This window comes from Eumetopias jubatus, unplaced genomic scaffold (genome assembly GCF_037043125.1).
Source record: "Eumetopias jubatus isolate StellerSeaLion01/CBP00866 unplaced genomic scaffold, mEumJub1_p1.0 scaffold_12, whole genome shotgun sequence".
Taxonomy (NCBI): Eukaryota; Metazoa; Chordata; class Mammalia; order Carnivora; family Otariidae; genus Eumetopias; species Eumetopias jubatus.
This window is the reverse complement of record NW_028274818.1, coordinates 102,256,035-102,277,586: the sequence shown is the minus strand read 5'-3', so window position 1 is coordinate 102,277,586 and position 21,552 is coordinate 102,256,035. Positions and strand designations below refer to the sequence as shown.

Below are 21,552 nucleotides of genomic sequence, written 5' to 3'. Positions count from 1 at the left end.
TCTGAGTTCTCCAGCAGTGAGGGCCAGGCCCCCTCAGCGACGGGGCACATGTAGGCCCACACCCTGACCTTTACTGGCCCCTGCATGACTCCAGCAGGGAGGGTGAGGCCTGTCTGGGTGTAGCTGTCGCTGTCAGTGGTCAGTGGGTGGACAGGTGCTTGGGCCCCTGAGGGCCAGATTGCCCTTGCTCTCGGCAGAAGCCCTGGGGCTCCCATCCTGGGGCAGCAATCTCTGTCTCATGTATAGGGAAGTCCCGTTGCTGGGCATTGTGTCCTGAGATGCCATCTAGATAAGTCTCGGCAAAAGCAGCTGTGCCCCTGGCTGTTGTCAACGGTGATGGTCAGAGCCCATGGGACTGGCAAAAGGGTGTGGGCCACTCTTGGGCAATAGACTGCTTCCTGGGGCTTATGGTCCCAACTCAGTCCCCTGGGGGTACCAAGACCAGGAATGGGAAGTTGAGGAGTGAACTGGGAAGAATCTGGTATCCAGGGCCACCCTGTCTGCCCTTGGCTTTCAAAGCTTTGGCACAAGGTCGTATGGGCTCCCAGAGCCAGTGAGCCCTTAAGAAACCTATTTCAGTTCCTTTAAACTACTGGGAGTAACTTTGTCCCTGCTTGTGTTCCCTCTCTCACTGTGTCTCTCTCTGTCAAGTGAACAAATGACATCTTTAAAAAAAAAAAAAAAAATCTTCCGAGGAAAAAAAAGAACAAAATCGCAAACCAACTCCTGAGGTATTATAATAGCTAACATTGGCAGAATGCTTCCCACATGCCTTTGTGAATACTTTATGTGTGATGAAAACACAGTGACCCTGCAGCATGTTATTAACCCCGTTTTGCAGGAGGCTTATAGAGGCTGAGTAATTTGCCCAAGGCCCCATATCTGTAAGTGGCAGAGTTGGAATCCAAAGCCACATGACCCAGTTTTGGAATCTGGGCTTTCCACAGGGCCCTAAGGCAGCAGGGAAAGCACAGGCCTTGAGTCTGAAGAATGGGGCTGTGGGCTAGCTGCTTCCCCTTACCAAGAGTTACCTGGCCATGACCCTTTCCCCTTTTAACCCGCTGGTGTTTGCTGTGAGTCCCAGCAGATGCTTTGTGGGCCAGAAAGGGGTTGTGAGCAGAGAGCATGGGGGGCTATGGTTATGGTTTGTCCTCAAGGGCCCAATCTGACCTGACCAGGACTTAGTAAACCTTATAACTACATAGCTCCCCCCAGGGTACCATGGATTTTTTTTTTTTCATAATGGCAAAATGCACATAACACAAAATTTACCATCTCTGTCATTTTTAATTACACACAATTCAGCAGTGTTAAATACAATCACATTGTTGTGCAACCCATCTCCAGAATTCTTTTCATCTTGCAAAACTGAAACTCTATATCCATTAAATAACGTCTCCCCATTCCCCTCTTTTCCCAGCCCCTGGCAACTACCATGCTACCTCCTGTATCTATAAATTTGACTATTCTAGGTACCTCACATAAATGAAATCATACAGTATTTGTCCTTTTGTGACTGGCTTATTTCACTTAGCATAATATCCTTAAGGTTTGTTCATGTTATAGCATGTGTTCAAATTTCCCTGCTTTTTTTTTTTTTTTAAGATTTTTTTTTTTTTTTTAATTTGACAGAGACACAGCGAGAGAGGGAACACAGCAGAAGGAGTGGGGGAGGGAGAAGCAGGCTTCCTGCTGAGCAGGGAGCCTGATGCAGGGCTCAATCCCAGGACACTGGGATCATGACCTGAGCCGAAGGCAGATGCTTAATGACTGAGCCACCCAGACACCCCAAATTTCCTTACTTTTTAAGGTTGAATCATATTCTGTTGTATGTCGTATTCACCAGTGAGTCCATCTTGGCCTGGTGCTTTCTCTTTTGGAAGATAATTTTTTTTTTATTTATTGATTCAATTTCTTTATTTTATTTATTTATTTGACAGAGAGAGAGAGAGAGAGCGAGAGCAGGAACACAAGCAGGGGGAGCGGGAGAGGGAGAAGCAGGCTTCCCATCGAGCAGGGAGCCCAATGCGGGGTTTGATCTCAGGACCCTGAGATCATGACCTGAGGCGAAAGCAGGCGCTTAATGACTGAGCTACCCAGGTGCCCCTGATTCAATTTCTTTAATAGATATAGGCCTATTCAGATTGTGTGATTTTGTGTCAGTTTTGGCAGATTGTGTCTTGCAAGAAATTGGTCTATTTCATCTAGATTCTATGTGGACATGGAGTTGTTCATAGTATTCCTTTATTATCCTTTTAATGTCCATGGGCTCTGTACTGATGTCTCATTTTTCATTTCTGATATTAATAATTTGTATCTTCTCTCCTTTTCTTAGTAGCCTGGCTAGAGGCGTATCAATTTTGCAGATTTTTTTTTCCCAAAGAACCAACTTTTGGTTTCATTGATTTTTTTCTGTTGATTTTCTGTTTTCAATGTCATTGATATCTGCTTTAATTTTTTAAGGATTTTATTTATTTTTGAGAGAGAGTGGGGGGGAGGAGCAGAGGGAGAGGGAGAGAGAGAATCTCAAGCAGACTCCCCACTGAGCACAGAGCCCAATATGAGGCTCAATCCCACAACCCTGAGATCATGACCTGAGCCAAAACCAAGAGTTGGAAGTTCAACTGACTGAGCCACCCAGGCACCCCTGCTTTAATTTTTATTATTTCTTTTTTTTGACTTATCTTGGGCTTAATTTACTCTTTTATTTTTCATTTCCCAAGAGGGAAGCTGAGATGATTGATTTAGATGAACATTCATCTTGGTGAATATTCTATTTGAGTGTGAGAAGAATGTGTGTTCTGTTATTGGATGGGATATTTCTATAGATGTCAGTTATATTGAGTTAATGATGCTGTTGGGTTCAGCTATGGTCATCCTGATTTTCTGCCTGTTCTATCTGTCCATTACTGAGAGAGAGGTGACGAAGTCTCTGTGACAGTGGATTCATCGATTTCTCCTTGCAGTTCTATCAGTTTTTGCCTCACATATATTGATGCTCTGTTAGATACATACCAGTGTGTGTGTATACACACGTTTTATTTATCCCTTCATCTGTTGATGGGCACTTGGGTTCCACCTTTTGTCTGTTTTGTGAATAATGCTGCTGTGAACATGGGTGTATGAATATCTCTTTGAGATCCTACTTTCAATTATTTTTTTTCTGCTTTACTTTTTATTAAGATATAATTGACATGTAATATTATAGGTATACAACAATTATTCAATGATCACTATAAAATGATTAACATCCATCACCACATATAGTTAAAAAATTTTCTTCTTGTGACAAGAACTTTTAAGACCTACTCTCTTAGCAACTTTAAAATAAACAATACAGTAGTGCCTGGGTGACTCAGTTGGTTAAGCATCTGCCATTGGCTCAGGTCATGATCCTGGGATTGAGCCTTGCATTGGGCTCCCTGCTCAGTGGGGACGCTGTTTCTCCTTCTGGCCCTCCCGCTGCTTGTGCTTGTGCTCTCTCTCTGTGTGTGTCAAATAAATAAAAATAAAAGCCTTTAAAAAATAAAATAAATAATACAATATTAACTGTAGTCACCATACTGTATATACCCATAGGACTTATTTATTTTGTAAGTGGAAGTTTGTACCTTTTGACCACTTTGACCCATTTTGCCCAGCCCTGGCCCCTACCTCTGGCAACCATCACTCTAGTCTCTGTGTCTGAGTTGAGTTTGTTTGTTTGTTTTTTAGGCTCCATAAGTAAGGCTCTCTTATAAGTGAGATCGTATGATAATTGTCTTTCTCTGACTTATTTCACTTAGCATAATGCCTTCAGGGTCCATCCATGTTGTCACAAATGGCAGGATTTCCTCCTTTTCAATGGTTGAATAATATTCCATTGTGTGTTCCATTCCATTTCACATCTTCTTTATCCATCCATCAAAGGCCACTTAGGTTGTTTCCATGTTTTGGCTATTGTAAATAATGCAGTGAACATGGGGTACAGATATCTTTCTGGGTTAGTATTTTTGTTTCCTTTGGATAAATACCCAGAAGTGGAATTGTTGGATCATGTGGTAGTTCTGTTCTTACTTTTTTGATGAACCTCCATACGTTTCCTAGTGGCTGCACCAATTTACATTTCTATCAGCAGTGCGTAGGGTTCCCTCTTCTCCTTATCCTTGTCAGCACTTGTTATTTCTTACCTTTTTGGTAATAGCCATTCTAACAGGTGTGAGGTGATAGCTCATTAGTGATTTTGATTTGCATTTCCCTGATGATAAGTAATGTTGAGCACCTTCTTAAGTACCTGTTGACCATCTGTATGTCTTCTTTGGGAAAATGTCTATTCAGATCTTTTGCTCTTTTTGAAATAAGATTTTTTTTTTCTATTGAGTTGCAAGTGTTCTTTATATATTTTGGGTATTAACCCCTTATTAGATATATGATCTACAGATGTTTTCTCCCATTCTATAGGTTGCCTTTTCATTTTGTTGATGGTTTCCTTCATTGTGCAAAAGCTTTTTAGTGTGATGTAGTCCCACTTGTTTATTTTTGTTCTTGTTACCTTTGGTTTTGGTATCAAATCCAAAATATCATCACCAAGACTGATACCAGGGAGCTTACTGGATATGTTTTCTTCTGAGCATTATGGTTTCAGGTCTTACATTCAAACCTTTAATTTATTTTGAGTGTATTTTTATGTGTGGAGTAAGACATGGTCTAGTTTCACTATTTTGCATGTGACTGTCCAGATTTCCCAATGCCATTTATTGAAGGGACTGACCTTTATCCATTGTATATTCTCATCTCCTTTGTCATAAATTAATTGAAAATATATGTGTGGGTTTATTTCTAGACCATTTCGTTCCATCGATCTATATGTATGTTTTTATGCCAATACCATACTGCCTTGATTACTGTAGCTTTGTAATATAGTTCAAAATCTGGATGTGATGCCTCCAGCTTTGTTCTTCTTTTTAAAGATTGCTTTAGGTATTTGAGGGTCATTTATGGTTCCGTACGCATTTTAAGATTGTTTGTTCTATTTCCGTGAAAAATTCCATTGGAATTTTGATAGGGATTGTATTGAATCTGTAGATTGCTTTGGGTAGTATGGACATTTTAACAATATTGATCCTTCTAATCCATGAGCACAGAATATCTTACTATTTATTTGTGTCTTCTTCAGTTTCTTTTATCAATGTCTTATAATTTTCAGTGTACAGGTTTCCACCTCCTTGGTTAAATTTATGCCTAGATATTTTATTCTTTTTGATGCAGTTGTAAATGGGATTGTTTTCTTAATTTCTCTTTCTCATAGTTCATTATTAATGCATAGAAGTGCACTTGATTTTTGTATATTGATTTTGTATCCTGTAACTTTACTGAATTTGTTCATTAGTCCTAACGCTTTTTTGATGGAGACTTTAGGGCTTTCTTTTCTTTCTTTCTTTCTCTCTTCCTGCCTTCCTGCCTTCCTTCTTTTTAAATTTTATTTATTTGACAGTGAGACACACAGCGAGAGAAGGAACACAAGCAGGGGGAGTGGGAGAGGGAGAAGCAGGCTTCCCACCGAGCAGGGAGCCCGATGCGGGGCTCTATCCCAGGACCCTGGGATCGTGACCTGAGCCGAAGGCAGACACTTAATGACTGAGCCACCCAGGCCCCCTTTTTTTTCTTTTTCTTTTCCTTTCTTTCCTTTTCTTCTCATTTTTTCTTTCTTAGATTTTATTTCTAAGTAATCTCTATAACCAGTGCGGGGCTTGAACCCACAACCCTGAGATTAAAGAGTTGTATGCTCCACCAACTGAGCCAGCCAGGTGCCCCTCAAGATATTTTTGATTTCTCTTTTGATTTCTTCATTGACCCATGGGTTCTTCAGTAGTATCCATATATTTTGCATTTTCCAATTTCTTCTTTTTTTTTTTTTAAAGATTTTATTTATTTATTTGAGACAGAGAGAATGAGAGAGAGAGAGCACATGAGAGGGGGGAGGGTCAGAGGGAGAAGCAGACTCCCCGCTGAGCGGGGAGCCCGATGCGGGACTCGATCCAGGGACTCCAGGATCATGACCTGAGCCGAAGGCAGTCGCTTAACCAACTGAGCCACCCAGGCGCCCTGCATTTTCCAATTTTTTCTTATAATTGCTTTCTAGTTTTATGCCACTGTGGTCAGAAAAGATGCTTGATAATATTTCAGTCTTCTCAAATTTATTACGATTTGTTTTGTGGCCTAATGTGTGATCTGTCCTGGAGGATGTTCCATGTGCACTTGAGAGGAATGTGTATTCTGCTTTGGGATGGAATGTTCTGTAAATGTCTGTTAAGTCCACCTGGTTTATTGTGTCATTTAAGGCCAGTGTTTCCTTATTGATTTTCTGTCTGGATGACCTATCTGTTGATGAAAGTGGGGTATTAAAGTCCCCTACTATTATTATATTGCTGTCTATTTCTCTCTTTAGGTCTGTTAATATTTAGTTTATATATTTAGGTGCTCCCATGTTGGGTGCATAAATATTTATAAATTTTACATCCTCTTGTTGTATTGACCCCTTTATCATTACATAATGACCTTTTTTGTCTCTTATTCCAGTCTTTGTCTTAAAGTCTATTTTGTCTGATATAAGTATAGCAGCCCCAGCTTTCTTCTGGTTTCCATTTGCATGGAGTATCTTTTGCTGTCCCTTCACTTTCAGTTTGTGTGTGCCCGAACATCTGAAGTGAGTGTCTTAAGCAGCATATAGACACTCTGTCTTTTGATTGGAGAATTTAGTCCATTTACATTTAAGGTAATTATTGATCGGTATGGACTTACTGCCATTTTGTTAACTGTATTTTGGCTATTTTTGTAATTCCTTTTTCGTTCTCTTGCACTCTTCCTTTGTGATTTGGTGATTTGTCCATAGTGGTATGCTATTCCTTTATCTTTTGTGTATCTATTATAGGTTTTTGCTCTGTGGTTACTATGAGGCTTACATAAAACAACTTATAACAGTCTGTCTTCAGTTGATAACAACTTAAATTTGAACACAGTCTAAAGCTCTGCATCTTTACTACCCAACTCCCACATTTTATGGTTTTGATGTCACAATTTACATCTTTTTGTTTTTTATATCATTAAAGATGTAGTTACAGCTATTTGTACTATTTTTGTCTTTTAACCTTCATACTAGATTTATAAGTGAACCTACCACCTTTACATTAGATTATTCTGAATTTTACTTTACCAGTGATATTTATACTTGCCTGTTTTTCTGTTACTTATCAGCTTAAATCCCTGTAACATTTCTTGTAAATCCCTGTAACATTTCAGCTTAAATCCCTGTAACATTTCTTGTAAAGCTGGTCTAGAGGTGATTAACTTCTTCAACTCTTGATTGCCTGGAAAACTCTTTATCTCTCCTTCAATTCTGAAGGACTGCTATGCTCTGTAGAGTATTCTTGGTTGGCAGTTTTTTTCTTTCAGCACTTTGACTATATCACATCACTTCCTTCTGACCTGCAATGTTTCTGCTGAAAATCTGCTGAGAGTTTAATGGGGCTTCCCTTGTGTGTACCAAGTTGTTTTTCCCTTGTTGCTTTTAAGATTCCATCCTTGTCTTTAACTTTTGACAGTTTAATTTTGATAGGTCTTGGTGTGGATCTCTTTGGGTGCATCTTTTTTGGAATTCTCTGGGCTCTGGATATCTATTTCCTTTTCCAGGTTAGGGAAGTATGCAGTGTTATTTCTTCAAATAAGTTGGCTGCCCCTTTCTCTTTCTTGTCCTTCTGGGACCCCTGTAATGTTAACATCGATCCTCTTGATACTGCTCATAAGTCCTTTAAGATATGCTCACTGTTTTCTCCTTCCTTCCTTCCTTCTTTCCCTCTTTCCTTTCTTCCTCTTTTCTTTTCCTTTTCTTTTCTTTCCTCTTCCTTCTCTTCTCTTGTTTTCTTTCTTCTTTTTCTGCTTTGATTCCACTCCACTGTGTTTGAGTCCACAGATCCTTTCTTCCACTTCATGTAGTCTGTGATTGAATCCTTCTATTGTATTTTTTTCAGTTCAGTTATTGTATCCCTCAGCTCTGTGATTTGTTTGGTACTTTGTTTTCTGTCTCTTAGTTGGAATTCTCATTTTGTTCATGCATTGTTCTCCTGACCTCGGTGAGCATCATTATGACATGAACTCTTTATCAGGTAAATCACTTCTCCCCATTTCATTAAGAGGTTGTTATGAGGTTTTATCTTTTTCTTTCATTTAGAATGTATTCCTCTGTTTTTTCATTTTCCTTGACTCTGTTGGTTTCTATGCATTAGGGAAAACAGCCACCTTTCCCAGTCTTGAAGGAGTGGCCTGGTGTAGGAAATGAACCTTATGGTTAAACTCTTTGCTAGTTCTTGGTTATCTCTCAGACCTTTCCCATTGTCCAAGCAGCCTGCTTTGTTCTTAGTGGCTCTCAGTAATTGAGGGTTTGCCAAGACCTATCAGTGCCCTAAAGGGGAGGATCTCGGTCTGCACTTGGATTCAGGCTGATTGGAAGCAACTTTAAAAGTATGTAAATATATCTTTCTCAGGGGAAGACTGGAAGATAGGTGTTTCTGTCTGCTCCTTTTGCACTGAGCCTTGGGATGATAGCCAGTTAAGAATTATTTCTTGTTTTGCTACTGTCCTTTTGAGCCCATAAACACAAGCCCCACTGGCCACCTGCTTTCAGTTATTTTGGGTATTATATACCCAGAGTGGAATTGCTGGATCATATGGTAATTCTATTTTTACTTTTTTGAGCAATCACTCTACTGTTTTCCATGGCAGTTACACCATTTTACATTCCCACCAACAGTGCACAAGGGTTCCAGTTTCTCCACATCCTTGCCAACACTTGTATTTTCTGTCGTTTTTTATTAAATGGTAGCCATCCTAATGGGTATGAGGTGGCATCTCATTGTAGTTTTTTTCTCTCTTTGTATTGTGTTAGAATACACATAATGCAACATTTACCATCTTAACCACTTTTTAAATGATTTTATTTATTTTAGAGAGAGAGCACATGCAAGAGGGGGGCAGGGCAGAGGGAGAGAGAATCTCAAGCAGACTCCACACTGAACGTGGAGCCTGACATGGGGCTTGATCTCATGACCCTGAGATCATGACCTGAGCCAAAACCAAGAGTTGGACATTTAACCGACTGAGCCACCCAGGCACCCCTTAACCTTTTTTTTTTAAAGTGTACAGTTCAGTGGTATTAAGTACTTTCTAGTGTTGTACAGCCATCACCATCATCCATCCCCATAACTCTTTTCATCTTGTAAAACTGAAACTCTATGCCTATTAAACACTAACTCCCCATTCTTGCCTCCCTCAGGCCATGCAGCCACCATTCTACTCCCTGTCTCTCTGATCTCAACTACTCTAGGTACCTCATATCAGTGGATCGCACAGTATTTGTCTTTTTGTTGCCTGGTTTATTTCACTTCTCATAATGTCCCCAAGGTACATCCATGTTGTCTCGTGTGTCAGAATTTCCTTCTTTTTAAAGATAGAATAATATTCCATTGTGTATGTATGCCACATTTTGTTTTTCTATTCATCCATTGATGGACACTTGGGTTGCTTCCATGTTTTAGGTATTGTGAATAATGCTGCTACAAATATGGGTGTATAAATATCTCTTCAAGACCCTGCTTTCAGTTCTTTTGGGTAGATACCCAGAAGTGGAATTGCTGGATTATATGGTATCTCTATTTTTAATTTTTTGAGGAATCTCCATACTGTTTTTCCATAGCGGCTGCACCATTTTACATTCCCACCAACAGTGCAGAAGGGTTCAAGTTCCTCTACATTCCTGCCAGTGCTTGTTGTGTTCTGTTTTTGTTTTTTTTTTTTAAATATAATAATTATCTTAATGGGTGTGAGGTGGTATCTCATTGTAGTTTTGATTTGCATTTCCCTAATGATTAGTGATGTTGAGCAAATCTTTTTATGTGCTTATTGATCATTCATTTATCTTTTGGAGAAATGTCTATTCAAGTTCTTTGCCTGTTTTTTTAGTTGGGTTGTTTGGGCTTTTGTTGTTACTGTTGAGTTTTAGAAGCTCTTTCTATATTCTTCATATTAACACCTGGATATATATCAGACATATGATTTTGGAATGTTTCCTCCCATTCTGTGGCTGCCTTTTCACTCTGTTGATCGTGTCTTTTGGTGCATAGAAGTTTGTTATTTTGATGTAGTCCAATTTGTCCATTTTTTAATCACCTGTGCTTTTGGTGTCTTATCAGAGAAATCATTGCCAAATCCAATGTTATGAAGCATTTCTCCCATGTTTTCATCTAGGATTTTTATAGTTTAAGCTCTCACATTTAGGTCTTCAATCATTTTGAGTTTATTTTGTACATAGTGTGAGGTAGGGGTCCAGCTTGACTCTTTGCATATGGATGTCCAGTTTTCCCAGCACCATTTGTGGAAAAGACTGTCCTTTCTCCTTTGAATGGTTTTGACACTCTTGTTGAAGCCATTTGGCCATATATGCAAGGGCTTATTTCTGGGCTGTCTCTCCTGTTCCTTTGGTCTAAATGTCTGTCTGTATGCCAATACCACACTTTTTGATCACTGTAGTTTTATAATAACTTCGGAGATTTGAAATCAGAAAGTATGAGAATTCCAGTGCTATTCTCTTTTTTCAAGATTGTTTTGGCTACTTGGGGGTCCCTTGAGATTCCATATGAATTTTAGGATTGGTTTTTCAGTTTCTGCAAGAAATGCTGTTGGGATTTGGTAGAGATTGCATTAAATCTATAGATACTTTGAGTAGTACTGACATCCTAACAGTATCAAGTCTTCCTATCCATGTGCATAGGTTGTCTTTCCATTTATTTGTGTCTTTTTAAGTTTCTTTCAGCCATGTTTCATAATTTTCAGGGTACAGGTCTTTTACCTCCTCGGTTAAGTTTATTTCCAAGTATTGATGCTATTGTAAATGGAATTGTGTTCTTAATTTACTTTTCAGATTGTTCATCGTTAGCGTATAGATATGCAACTGATTTTGAGTGTTGATTTTGTAATGTGGCAACATTGCTAAATTCATTTATTCTGACAGATTTTTTTGGTATAATCCTTAAGGTTTTCTACACATGAAACCACGTCATCTGCAAACAGGTAATTTTACTTCTCCAATTTGGATGCCTCTTTCTTTTCCCTTGTCCCCTCCCCTGCCCTCCTCTCCCTCCCTCTTTTGTTCTGGTTAGGACTTCTAGCACAATGTTGAATAGAAGTGATGAAAGTTAGCATCCTTCTCTTGTTCCTGATCTTAGGGGAAAAGTTTTCAGTCTTTCACCACTGAGTATGATGTTACTCGTGGGCTTGTCATATATGGCCTTTATTAGGTTGGGATGCATTTCTTCTCTTCCTAGTTTGGCCTTTTCCTTTTTCCTCTGTCCTCCATCCAGACAGAGACCAGCTTGTCCTTTTCCCTCCTGCATTTTAAGGTGGACGTCTGAAAGAAAGTGGCTTCAGTTTCCCTTTTTTGGAGAATTTCCCCTACAGTTCTCTTCCCCTTTCCATGAATTTATCCATTCACAGCGCAAACCTTTGTTGAGGTTGCATTGTGTGCCAGGCATGGGCATGGTGCTCTCCTGCCCACAGGAGTTTTCAGCCATGTTGTCTGAACCTTCACAGGAGCCATCTGAAAGAAGAATGATCTCTGTCTCCATATCTAGCAGCAAAGGGGCTTGCTCAGAACAGAGCCAGTTCCTATGACTCCTTGCCCTGATGTATTAACCTTGGGCTGCTGCTATCTCTGTCTAGCCGTTAAGCCATGTTGCTGGCCCATGGGCAGGTGCCTCCTGTCCCTTCTGAGCTGGCCTCGGTCCAACCCTGAAGTCTGCTTTCTTTCCTTGCATTGACAGAAGTCCTGGGCCTATGTCAAGAAGTGCAAAAACAACGTGCATCCCAATCGGGGCTTGGTGGCTCAGCTTTCGGAGTGGGAGAAGGTCATCCTCGGAGACTCTATCACAGACATCTGGGATCCACTCTACTGATCTTCTCTGTGGTCCAGCTATGGGTCCTGAAGAACCTCGCTTGGGGACCTCTTGTGGGTAGTGGGCCAGGCTGTGTAACCAGATTGGTGTGGAAAGAGAAGGCCTTTGCTGCCTGGAGTCTTGTGTCAGCCTCTTGCAGTGGTTCTTCTCAGGCTCCTCGTTCACGCCCCAGAGCGGGCGTACTCTGCTCAGACTCAGCAAGAGCCCCCATCCCTGGGTTTTCCTGGCCCACCCCCACTGCTCTTCTGAGGCTGCCTCTGGAAGAGCATCTGGCTCCTGAGCAGCTATCCCGCATGCCCCCGATGACCTGGACCCTTTGGAGGCTGGCTTGGAGGAGCTCCGAGGGTTCCCCCTGCCTTGTGTTGGTCCACAGGGTGTCACAGTGCCCCCATGGGTGGAGATCTGCCAGGCCCAGCGTTGGCCCACGTGCCAGGCTCCACAGCTCTGAGAGGCTCCTGGCACAAGTACACCCTGTATCATCCCGGGTGCCAGCACTCCCCACCACTCTGCCCGTTGATGACTTGTTCAGATTTCCTTTCCTTCCTCCCCATTCCTCCTGGCTGGCTTCCCCAAGGAGAGATTTCCACCCCTCCTATCTACTACACCCATGTTTCTAGAAATTCCCCAGGTCTTAAAGGGAATTTTCTTCAGAATGTACTTCCTAGCGCTGGTTGCACCACAGCACCAGTCAGGAGAGGGCAGAGGATGGGACTGACGGGGGCTTCCGGATGTCCATGTCATTCAGCAGACACTCCCTGCCACCTGCGTGCAGCCCGGGAGGGACAGAGAGGTGAGGGCCACCTCACCTCCCAGGACTCTCTGCAGGAGGGTGGATTCCCCCTCCCCCCAACGGAAGCCCAAGCCCTCAAGGAGTGGGGTTTTGCTCTACGGGTAAGGGCTTTCCGGTCAGCGCAGGCTTGGGATCAGGATAGGAGCTGGGACCGAGACTGGGAAGGCTGCAAGCGATGGCTCTGTGGGTTAGGGACCTGGTGGGAAGGGCAGAACCACTGGTAAGTTTCCGTCAGGGACATGGTGGGGATTAGGCTGGTGCATTAGGACCGGCAGGCTGGTGGCTCTGAAAGAACAGTAGCAGTGAGCCTGGAGGCAGGGAGACAGTAGGAAGGTGGCCGCTGTAAAAATCCAGCCGAGAAAAGAGGCTCAGAATCGTCTCCGGGCAGAGGCGCAGCTTTCCCAAGGACGAGAGTGTTCGAGGCAGGGGTCACCTCCGTGGGCCTCGGTTTACTACCAGCATGACGGGCCGGAGCTCTGTGGGCCACACCACGCGGTCCGCACGACCCGCGGAGCCACAAGCCAGCAACCACCGCCGCGCCCGCCCCAGGCCCGCCGAGAGTGGCGGGGAGAGCGCCCCTGCTGCGCTTGGCCCCGCCCCGGCCCCGCCCCGGCCCCGTCCCTGGTCCGGATTGGCTCAGACGGCGGGCGGGGTTAGCACGCTGGCGGCTCCAGGCCTTTTACCATTGGTGGTGGCGGCGGCGCGAGCCCGGAAGCGGACGGGGGCGGCGGCGGAGGCGGTGGAGGCGCTTCGGGAGGGCCCGGGTTGCGGCGGGGTCCTTGACTCGGCTTGTCCGGCGCGTGGCCCCGGCAGCCATGCATCCCCTGGCTCCGGGCCCGCTGGGGGACTGCCTGCGGGACTGGGAGGAGCTGCAGCAGGACTTCCAGAGCATCCAGGTGAGTGCCAGTGCGGGCGCCCATTGGCCCTGAGCCACGTTTCTCTGGCTCGAGGTCAAGGGTCGGGCAGCCGTGGGTCAGCAGTGGGGGGTTCCGGGTCAAGGGCTGGGGACCCCGGCGTCGCTCCGGAGGGTGGCGAGGCCCCGGGTCCTGGCGGTCCTGGCTGGACCCTCCCCTCGGCCTCAAATGAGTGTCCGGCGGCAGCCCCCATCGCCCGCGCGGCCGCTGCGACCCTGGCGGAAACCCACTGAGCCTGGCGGACCTGGGGCCTTCTGCGGGGGGGTCGGGGGGGGGCTCCTTCAGGCCCCGACCCCTACCCCGTCCTCTCCTAGGAGAGTGGCCCCCTGAGTCAAAGCCGGACGGGCCCAACCTTGGGTCAGTCACTCAGCAAACATGCTGTGGGCGCCGGCGTGGCTCTAGGGCAGCTCAGGGGGTCTGGGCTGAGTGCGGCGAGGGGAGCGGCCCGGTGGGGGAGCTGCCCGGCCCAGCCAGGGGAAGTGGTGTTTAGGTGAAGTGCCTGGATGGGGGCGGGGCCCCGTCCAGGCTGGAGGACAGCGCCCACGAAGGCAGGGTTATGTGGCTGGGGAAGGAGAGGGAGGGGAGAAGCGGGTGGGCCAGACCCTGCAGGGACGTCATGGGCCCGGACGGGCTTGGAACCTTTCTGATACCACTGGCGAGCCATGGGAGGATTCGTGGGGATCTGGCTTGTGTGGACCATTGTGCCGTTCTGTGGGGAGGCCAGCAGGGGAGAAGGCTGCTGGTCTCCATCAGGAGAAAGTGGTTGGTAGGGACAGACAGATGTGGCCCATGTTGGGTTTTGAAGGGGTGTGGTGGCCCCTTTAAGGCATGAGAAACAAGACCTGGAAAGGGTAGAGCCTGGGCTAGCTGTGTATTCGGTCATGCCTTTGTCTCTCCTGGACTGGTTCCAGCCCCTTCCTGTCTGCACGGAAGCCTTGCTGCCCCCCCTGGCCAGGCTAACGCTGCTGCCACTCGTGCCCCTGCCAGTCCTGAGCAGGGCAGACCTTTCCCAGCCTGGCCACCCCTGCCTGACCTTCCTCACACTGCCCCTTGTTGTCTCCAGGCTGCTCTTCTGGAAACTCACCCACCAGGGCAAAGTGCTCTGGGAGGCTTTGGGCCAAAGGTGCTGGGGGAGGGGTAAAAGGACTGGTCTTAATGGCAGGAATTCTAAGGGCTGAAGCCTGATGACCTTTAACCTGGGAGGCAGATGCTGGGAGGGCCAGAGCGGCAGGCTGCTTGGACAACCCCAGTTCCCTCTGCACTAGTAGGCTGGGTAGGTAGGAGGATCACAGAGAACCAGACTGGCTGCCTGAAGGCACCTGACTGGTCCAGAAGGTAGACCCTTGCGCCTGGAATCCGAACTCAGGGTGGCACAGATCTGGGCGGGGCCAGCTAGTAGGTGGGCTGAGATGAAACAAAGCCTCTGGGACCTAGTCTGCTTCTGGGACAGGGGTGCTGTTTCTGGGCTTGCAGGGGGAGCCCCATCTCCTGGCCTGCCTGGGGGGGAGGGCAACCTCAGGGGGCCCCTCGGCTGGCTGCCTCCTTTCCTGCTCAGACCCTCCCAAAGAGCCTGGGGGGAGTCTTTGCCCCACCTTCTGCTCAGCAGGCTCCGGCTCACTCTGGTCCCCCGCCCACTGCCCCAGGAGACCCACCGGCTATACCGCCTGAAGCTGGAGGAGCTGATCAAGCTGCAGAACAGTTGTACCAGCGCCATCACTCGGCAGAAGAAGCGGCTCCAGGAGCTGGCTCTTGTCCTGAAGAAGTTAGGACCCCCCCCCCCCCCGCCACTGGCCTTGATTCCCCCAAGCCTCCAATACCCCCTGGCCTAGGGCTGGGGGTCAGATCTGGGGTGGGGGGAGAGCAGGCACTGACCCTTGAGTGTCCCAGGGCATGGCTTCTCCCCCTGCTGGGCCATGTTCACCTCCTGCCCCGCAGGTGTCAGGTGTGCTACTGGGTGGGGGGGTGCTGCTCTGACTCTGGCTTCCGTGGGCCCACCTACAGATGCAAACCCTCCCTTCAGTCGGGGGCCAAGGAGGCCGCCCAGGAGCTGGAGAACCAGATCAAGGAGCGCCAGGGCCTCTTCTTCGATATGGAGGCCTATTTGCCCAAGAAGAATGGGTGAGACCCTCCCTCCCCCAAGCTCAGTTCCCAGATGCCCCAGGAGAGTGGCCTGAAGCATGGTCTCCTCTGCTTGGTCACTTGGCCAGCAGATGGTGCCTGGACCCACTGTGGGCTGAGCAGTCAAGCTGGCGGGGCAGCTCAAACGACGGTGACAGCTGACAGAGATGGGTGTTTTGTGATGGAAGGACAGGGAATGAAGGAGCACAGTGAGGGTGCCTCGCCCAGCTTGGAGGTCAGGGAAAGCGTAGAGGATCAAGGAGGGAGCCTGGCAGGCACAGGAGGGTGGAAACAGCGTGTGTGGCCAGAGCTCAGGGTGGGGGGTGGTGATGAGACCAGAGGCCAAGCCAGGCTTCGGAGCTGGCATCGGGCCTAGTAGGCTGGGCAGAGCGACCCTTAGGCCAGCCATGCTCACTGAGGGGAATGGCAGGGGCCAGGGCGCAACCCTAGGGTGAGTAAAAATCATCCAGGGGAGGCCTGGGACAGCAAGATGGCTGGAAAGGAGCATGTCCCAGAGGGCGACGGGGGGAAGGAGCAGCTGATAGCCTCAGATCAGACAGCCTGGTGGTGGGGGTGGTCAGGAGCCATACAGAAGGGGCAGTGTCTCCTGGAGTCAGGGAGGGAAGCGCTCTGCAGGTTAGTGGAGGTGGAGGTTGCTAATGGGGGGACAGGCGAGTGTAGGCAGCTCTTCAAAGCTTGGCTGGGAGCAGAAGGCGAAACCAGCGAGTGGAACTCGGGGTGGGGGCGGGAGGAGGCTTGTGCTCACGGGTCTGTGTTACTTGGTACCCAGGGAAGACTGGAGCTCGTCTCCCTGCCGAGAGCCCGGGCCCTTGGAGCACAGACCCAGCAAAGGGAAACCGTTGGGGAGGTGGGAAGGGCGGGGCGTGGGCCCTTCTCTCTTGCGATGGGAGGGTGTTGAGAGCGCGTGAAGGGGGGGGGCCTCCCCGGAGATGTGAGATGTCAGCCGGGAAGGAGGGTTTGACGGCCTCTGCAGGGATGGCGTAGGGAGCCGGTGGCGATGCTGAGAGGGGGCCCGGTCCAAGTGCCCACTGCACCCCAGCGTGTCTTTGCGGCCTGGGGCAAGTCCCTTAACCACTCTGAGCCTGTGCCCGACGGCCCGAGCATGAGCAAGAGCTCGTGTGTGGGTGTGCTGCGTCCTGCACACGTGGGACTTGGTCACCTCTTGGGGTTCGTCTGGCAGAGAAGGGCCGGACAGGCTCCGTCGGCGGGAGTGACGGTGGCAAGAGGCTGGGGGCGGTGGGGTTGACAAGAAAGGGGCTGACGTGGAAGGGGGGCCTGGGGACTCAGCTGGCCTGGGAAAGGAGAACTGGGGTCGGGGGGCCTGGAAGCCTCAGTGAGGGTCAGGGTCCGCCCGGTGAAACCGGCTTGGGAGGCTGGGCACTCGGGGTCAGAGTGCGAGCAGTTTTTGAGGGAGCCCTTCCTGGCTGGGAGGGGGGCCCTGGTGCGGCCATGGTGTGGGGTGCTGCGGTGGACTCAGGGCCGAAGGTTCTCGGAGGTAGTGGGAACCCGGGGGTGAGGGTAGGTGACGGGGTGGGCGTGCACACAGGCGTTGAGTCCTGCCCAAGGCCCACAGGGGCAATAGGGGCCGTGGGCACGGCTCCCATGGGGTGGGAGAGCCCGGCTGCCCCGGAGGCCCTGAGGGGGGACCCCGGGAGGGGGGAGGAGAGGGAGGGGATGTCGGTTTGCCCCGGAGCAGGCAGAAAGGCTGCGCCCTGGTGTTTCCTTCCCGTGGAGCTGGTGTGCCTAAGCCGCCGCCGTGGGAAGCCGCGGGGTGGGGGGGGGGGTCGTCCCTGGCTCTGTGCCACTGGCTTTCCTCTCCTTGGGGGTCTCTCCTTACCTGGTGTCCCCCTCCCCTAGGTTGTACCTGAGCCTGGTTCTGGGCAATGTCAACGTGACACTCCTGAGCAAGCAGGCTAAGTAATTCGCTGTCGTGGGCTGGGTCCCAACCCCGCTCTCCACCCTCCCGGGTCCTCTCCGCTCTGGGCCCCCCCCCCCCCCCGCTTCCCGGGCTCAGCCCCCCCGGGGCGCCGGCCCCGAGCCGCCTGCGGGAGCACCGTCCAGAGCGGGAGCCTCCCTCCGGGCCGAGGGGAGGGTGGGCCCTGCCGGCAGCCCAGCCTGCGCCACGAGTGTGTGCCCACCCAGGTTTGCCTACAAGGACGAGTATGAGAAGTTCAAGCTCTACCTCACCATCATCCTCATCCTCATCTCCTTCACCTGCCGCTTCCTCCTCAACTCCAGGTGGGTGTCCTGCTGCTCGGGGCCGCGCCCCGCTCCGTGCGGGCACCGGCACCCACGTCCTCTGTGCCCTCCGCAGGGTGACGGACGCTGCCTTCAACTTCCTGCTGGTCTGGTACTACTGCACGCTGACCATCCGGGAGAGCATTCTCATCAACAACGGCTCCCGGTGGGCTCCCGGGGCGGGGGGGGCGGGGGGGGCATGGGCCCCGGAGGAGCAGGCCCGGGATCGGGGTACTGGCTTCCTCCCACCACAGTCTGGCTCCCCGTCCCCGAGCGCCGATGGGGCCACGGGGAAAGGAGTGACAGCGGCTTCCCGATACAGGATCAAAGGCTGGTGGGTTTTCCATCATTACGTGTCCACCTTCTTGTCGGGAGTCATGTTGACATGGTGAGTGGCCAGACTTGGCTCCCAGGGCCTGGGGGGTGGGGGTGGGGGGCAGGGGGTGCAGGGGAGCGCGGAACAGAGAGAGAGGGGGTCCCTGAGCTCCCTCCCCTTCCTGCTGCTTTCTGCCTTAGGCCTGACGGCCTCATGTACCAGAAGTTCCGGAACCAGTTCTTGTCCTTCTCCATGTACCAGAGTGAGTGTCTCAGGGGGCCCCGCTCCGCTCGGGAGCCGCCCCCCCCCCCCACGGGGACGGGGGTGCCGAGGACTGTGAGCTGCAGCCCAGTTCCGCTGCCCCCCACCCCCAGGCTTCGTGCAGTTCCTGCAGTACTACTACCAGAGCGGCTGTCTGTACCGCCTGCGGGCCTTGGGCGAGAGGCACACCATGGACCTCACTGTGGGTGAGCCGGGCCCGGCCTCCTCTCTCGGGAATCCTGACGGGGGCCGGGGAGGGCCCGTCCTTTCCCGACCACGTGGGGCTGAGAGACCGTGTCTCCCCCCCCACCCCCCGCAGAGGGCTTCCAGTCCTGGATGTGGCGGGGCCTCACCTTCCTGCTGCCCTTTCTTTTCTTTGGACATGTAAGTTGTCTCTGCCCCCCACCGGGTGGGGGCCGGGCACCCCGGGTTCTGGCTGTGGACCCTCGTGGGGACCGGCTTCTGTTTGAAACCCTCCATCCCCCCCCCCCCCCCAGTTCTGGCAGCTTTTTAACGCACTGACCTTGTTCAGCCTGGCCCGGGACCCCGAGTGCAAGGAGTGGCAGGTGAGCCCGGGGCCCCGGGGAGGAAGGAGCCTGGAGGAAGGAGCCTGCGCAGGCCAGCGCCCGGCCCGGTACTGACCCCGCCTCTCCCCCCAGGTGCTCATGTGTGGCCTCCCCTTCCTCCTCCTCTTCCTTGGCAACTTCTTCACCACCCTGCGGGTTGTGCACCAGAAATTCCACAGTCAAAGGCATGGGAGCAAGAAAGAATGAGTCTGGGCCTGCCCGCCATGCCCCCCCCCCCCCAGCTTGGCAGGGGCTTCTGTCCCCTTTGAGGGCGTAGGGGGGGCTCCCCTCATCTGGGAGGGCCCCTTCTGTTCTCCCTGGGGTTTTGTGGGCTCTGTGGGCCCCGAAGGCGATGCTGGAGAGGCCTGGGCTCCGGGCCTGCAGGCAGCTGGGGGCCAGCAGCCTGAATAAAGGAAGAGTGGCAGAGAGGTGGCTTGAGGTGTGTGCTCTCCCAAGGGTCAGGCGCGGGCCTCAGCGCCACCCCTGCACGGCCTCTTGGGGGCTCTGAGTTAAGTAGACCCAGGGGGAGACCCCGGATCTACCCAAGAAATAGCAGTGAAATACAGAAAACAGAACTTTATTCCAAGGACCAGAGATTATTTAAAATTATTTACAGTCATTGAAAATAACGTGGAGGGGCTTGGGGCCCAGCTCAGCTGAGAAGAGCCCCTTCTGTACGGCCCCCGAGGGCCTGAAGTGTTTACAAAATACACACCCTTGACCCAGGGCCGGTGTGCGCCTGGGGCCTGGACCAGTCTCTGCCCCCCGGGGGCAAGGCCGTGCAGAAACCACCCAGGACACTGGCAGAAGGGAGCGAGGGAAGTGATTACATGGGGAAGCAAGTCTGCAGGGGCCCGAGGGGCAGGGGCAGGCCGGGCGGCCCCTAGCTCCACACGTCCAGGGAGTAGCGGCCCTTGGTCATCAGCTTCTTGATGTAGTCCACGGCCTGGGCGTGCTCCATGGGCCCCCCGTCGGCCACGATGTCGTAGAAGGCGTTCTGCACGTCCCTCGCCATGTTCCGAGCGTCCCTGGGGCAGGAAGGAGGGGGTGCTGGGTGGGGGGGGCCCCCCCCCCCGCGGGCGGGTGGGCCTCGCCCCTCCCCCCTGCTCTGCCCTCACTCACCCGCAGACGTAGATGTGGGCGCCGCCCTCGTGGATCAGCTGCCACAGGTGCTCCTTGTCCCTCCTCAGTAAGTGCTGCACGTAGACCTGGGGGGGGGCGGGGGGCACTGTGAGGAGGGCCCCCCCACCCCAGCCCCGAGTCCCAGCACCCCGGGCCCGAGGCCTCACCTTGTGGGGCTGCTCCCGGGAGAAGGCCACGTTGAGCTGGGTGAGGGAGCCGTCCTGGTGGAGCCCGGCCAGCTCCTCACGGTACAGGTAGTCTTCGTCCGAGCGGCGGCAGCCATAGTAGAGCAGCGTCTCCCCCACCTCCTTGCCTGGTGGCGGGGCAGGGGTGAGGCTGTGCTGGGCGGGGGGTGGGAAGAGGCACGCCCCACCCCCGCGGGCCCCCGCCCCGGGCCCACGCGCTCACCCTGCTGCCGCAGCCAGGCCCGCTCCTGGATGAAGCCGATGAACGGGGCCACCCCGGTGCCGGGACCCACCAGGATGACCGGCGTGGTGGCCTTGAAGGGCAGGCGGAACTGGGACTTGCGCACGAACATGGGCACCAGGGCCCGGCCGCCGTTCTCCCCGGCGGGCTCCTTGGCCCGCAGCCAGCTGGTGGCCACACCTTTGTTGACGCGGCCGGACTTGGTTTTGTACTCCACGGCCACCGCACAGATGTGCACGGAGTTGGGGTGGACCTGGCGGGGGCGGGGCAGGGGTGAGCGCGCGCCCGAGGCCCCTTGCCGCTGCCCCCCCCCCCCCCCCCCGCCCCGAGGCCGGCCGCGCACCTTGGAGGACGAGGCGATGGAGTAGTAGCGGGCCTGGAGCCGGGGCAGCAGCTCGCACAGGTGGTCGATGGGGGGCCGCAGGGACGGGTAGTCCTGCAGGATGGCCAGGATGTGCCTCCGGGCCTCCACCACCCAGCTCAGGTACAGCTCCTGCGGAGGAGGCCGGCAGCGGGGTGAGGCGCGGGCGGGGTGCGGGCGGCGGGGCCGGGGCCGGCGGCGCCAGCGGGGCCGGGCCTACCTTGCCCTCGCCCGAGGAGGAGGCCATCCTGCGCAACCGCTCCTGCTCCGAGGGATCGGAGGCGTGCTGGGCCAGCTCGTAGAGCACGTTGGTGCGAGGCGGGTTCGTGATGTCCAGGTAGTAGGTGAGGGCCGTGCGGTAGGAGGTGGGGCAGGGGAAGGGGTGCTTCTTGTTGGACTCCTCTGCGGGGAGAGAGGAGGACGAGGGCCTGGGCTCAG

General features: G+C 51.5%; 3 protein-coding genes across 5 annotated transcripts in view; 2 read left to right on the top strand and 1 right to left on the bottom strand.

Annotated features, from left to right (window-relative positions):
- The window catches only part of STYXL1 (serine/threonine/tyrosine interacting like 1), a 52,267-nt gene extending 40,196 nt beyond the window's left edge, over positions 1-12,071 (top strand). Inside the window, exon 9 of the mRNA XM_028109757.2 lies at positions 11,850-12,071. Within this exon, the coding sequence (XP_027965558.1) occupies positions 11,850-11,981 (132 nt within the window). The 3' untranslated portion in view covers positions 11,982-12,071. The remainder of the gene's footprint in view (positions 1-11,849) is intronic.
- Positions 12,072-13,486: 1,415 nt separating this feature from the next.
- Positions 13,487-19,785, top strand: TMEM120A (transmembrane protein 120A). The gene is made up of 12 exons (XM_028109801.2): positions 13,487-13,667; positions 15,329-15,447; positions 15,687-15,803; positions 17,682-17,741; positions 17,967-18,062; positions 18,139-18,228; positions 18,385-18,450; positions 18,579-18,640; positions 18,753-18,845; positions 18,959-19,023; positions 19,137-19,205; positions 19,299-19,785. The coding sequence occupies exons 1-12, from the start codon at positions 13,587-13,589 to the stop codon at positions 19,410-19,412; spliced, it is 1,032 nt and encodes a 343-aa protein (XP_027965602.2). The 5' UTR covers positions 13,487-13,586; the 3' UTR covers positions 19,413-19,785.
- POR (cytochrome p450 oxidoreductase) overlaps positions 19,767-21,552 on the bottom strand; it is a 61,139-nt gene continuing 59,353 nt past the window's right edge. For all 3 annotated transcript variants that reach the window (XM_028109800.2, XM_088016654.1, XM_028109799.2), the window contains exons 11-16: positions 21,335-21,516; positions 21,097-21,246; positions 20,736-21,006; positions 20,495-20,640; positions 20,328-20,413; positions 19,767-20,233 (exon numbers count right to left, since the gene is read on the bottom strand). In XM_028109800.2, coding sequence (XP_027965601.1) covers positions 20,089-20,233; positions 20,328-20,413; positions 20,495-20,640; positions 20,736-21,006; positions 21,097-21,246; positions 21,335-21,516 — 980 coding nt within the window. In that variant the 3' untranslated portion in view covers positions 19,767-20,088. The remainder of the gene's footprint in view (positions 20,234-20,327; positions 20,414-20,494; positions 20,641-20,735; positions 21,007-21,096; positions 21,247-21,334; positions 21,517-21,552) is intronic.

Coding starts and splice junctions, on each gene's coding strand:
- TMEM120A (XM_028109801.2), top strand. CDS start 13,587: ATGCATCCCCTGGCTCCGGGCCCGCTGGGGGACTGCCTGCGGGACTGG. Junction 18,229..18,384: donor CTCATCAACAACGGCTCCCG/GTGGGCTCCCGG, acceptor TTCCCGATACAG/GATCAAAGGCTGGTGGGTTT. Junction 18,451..18,578: donor TCGGGAGTCATGTTGACATG/GTGAGTGGCCAG, acceptor TTTCTGCCTTAG/GCCTGACGGCCTCATGTACC.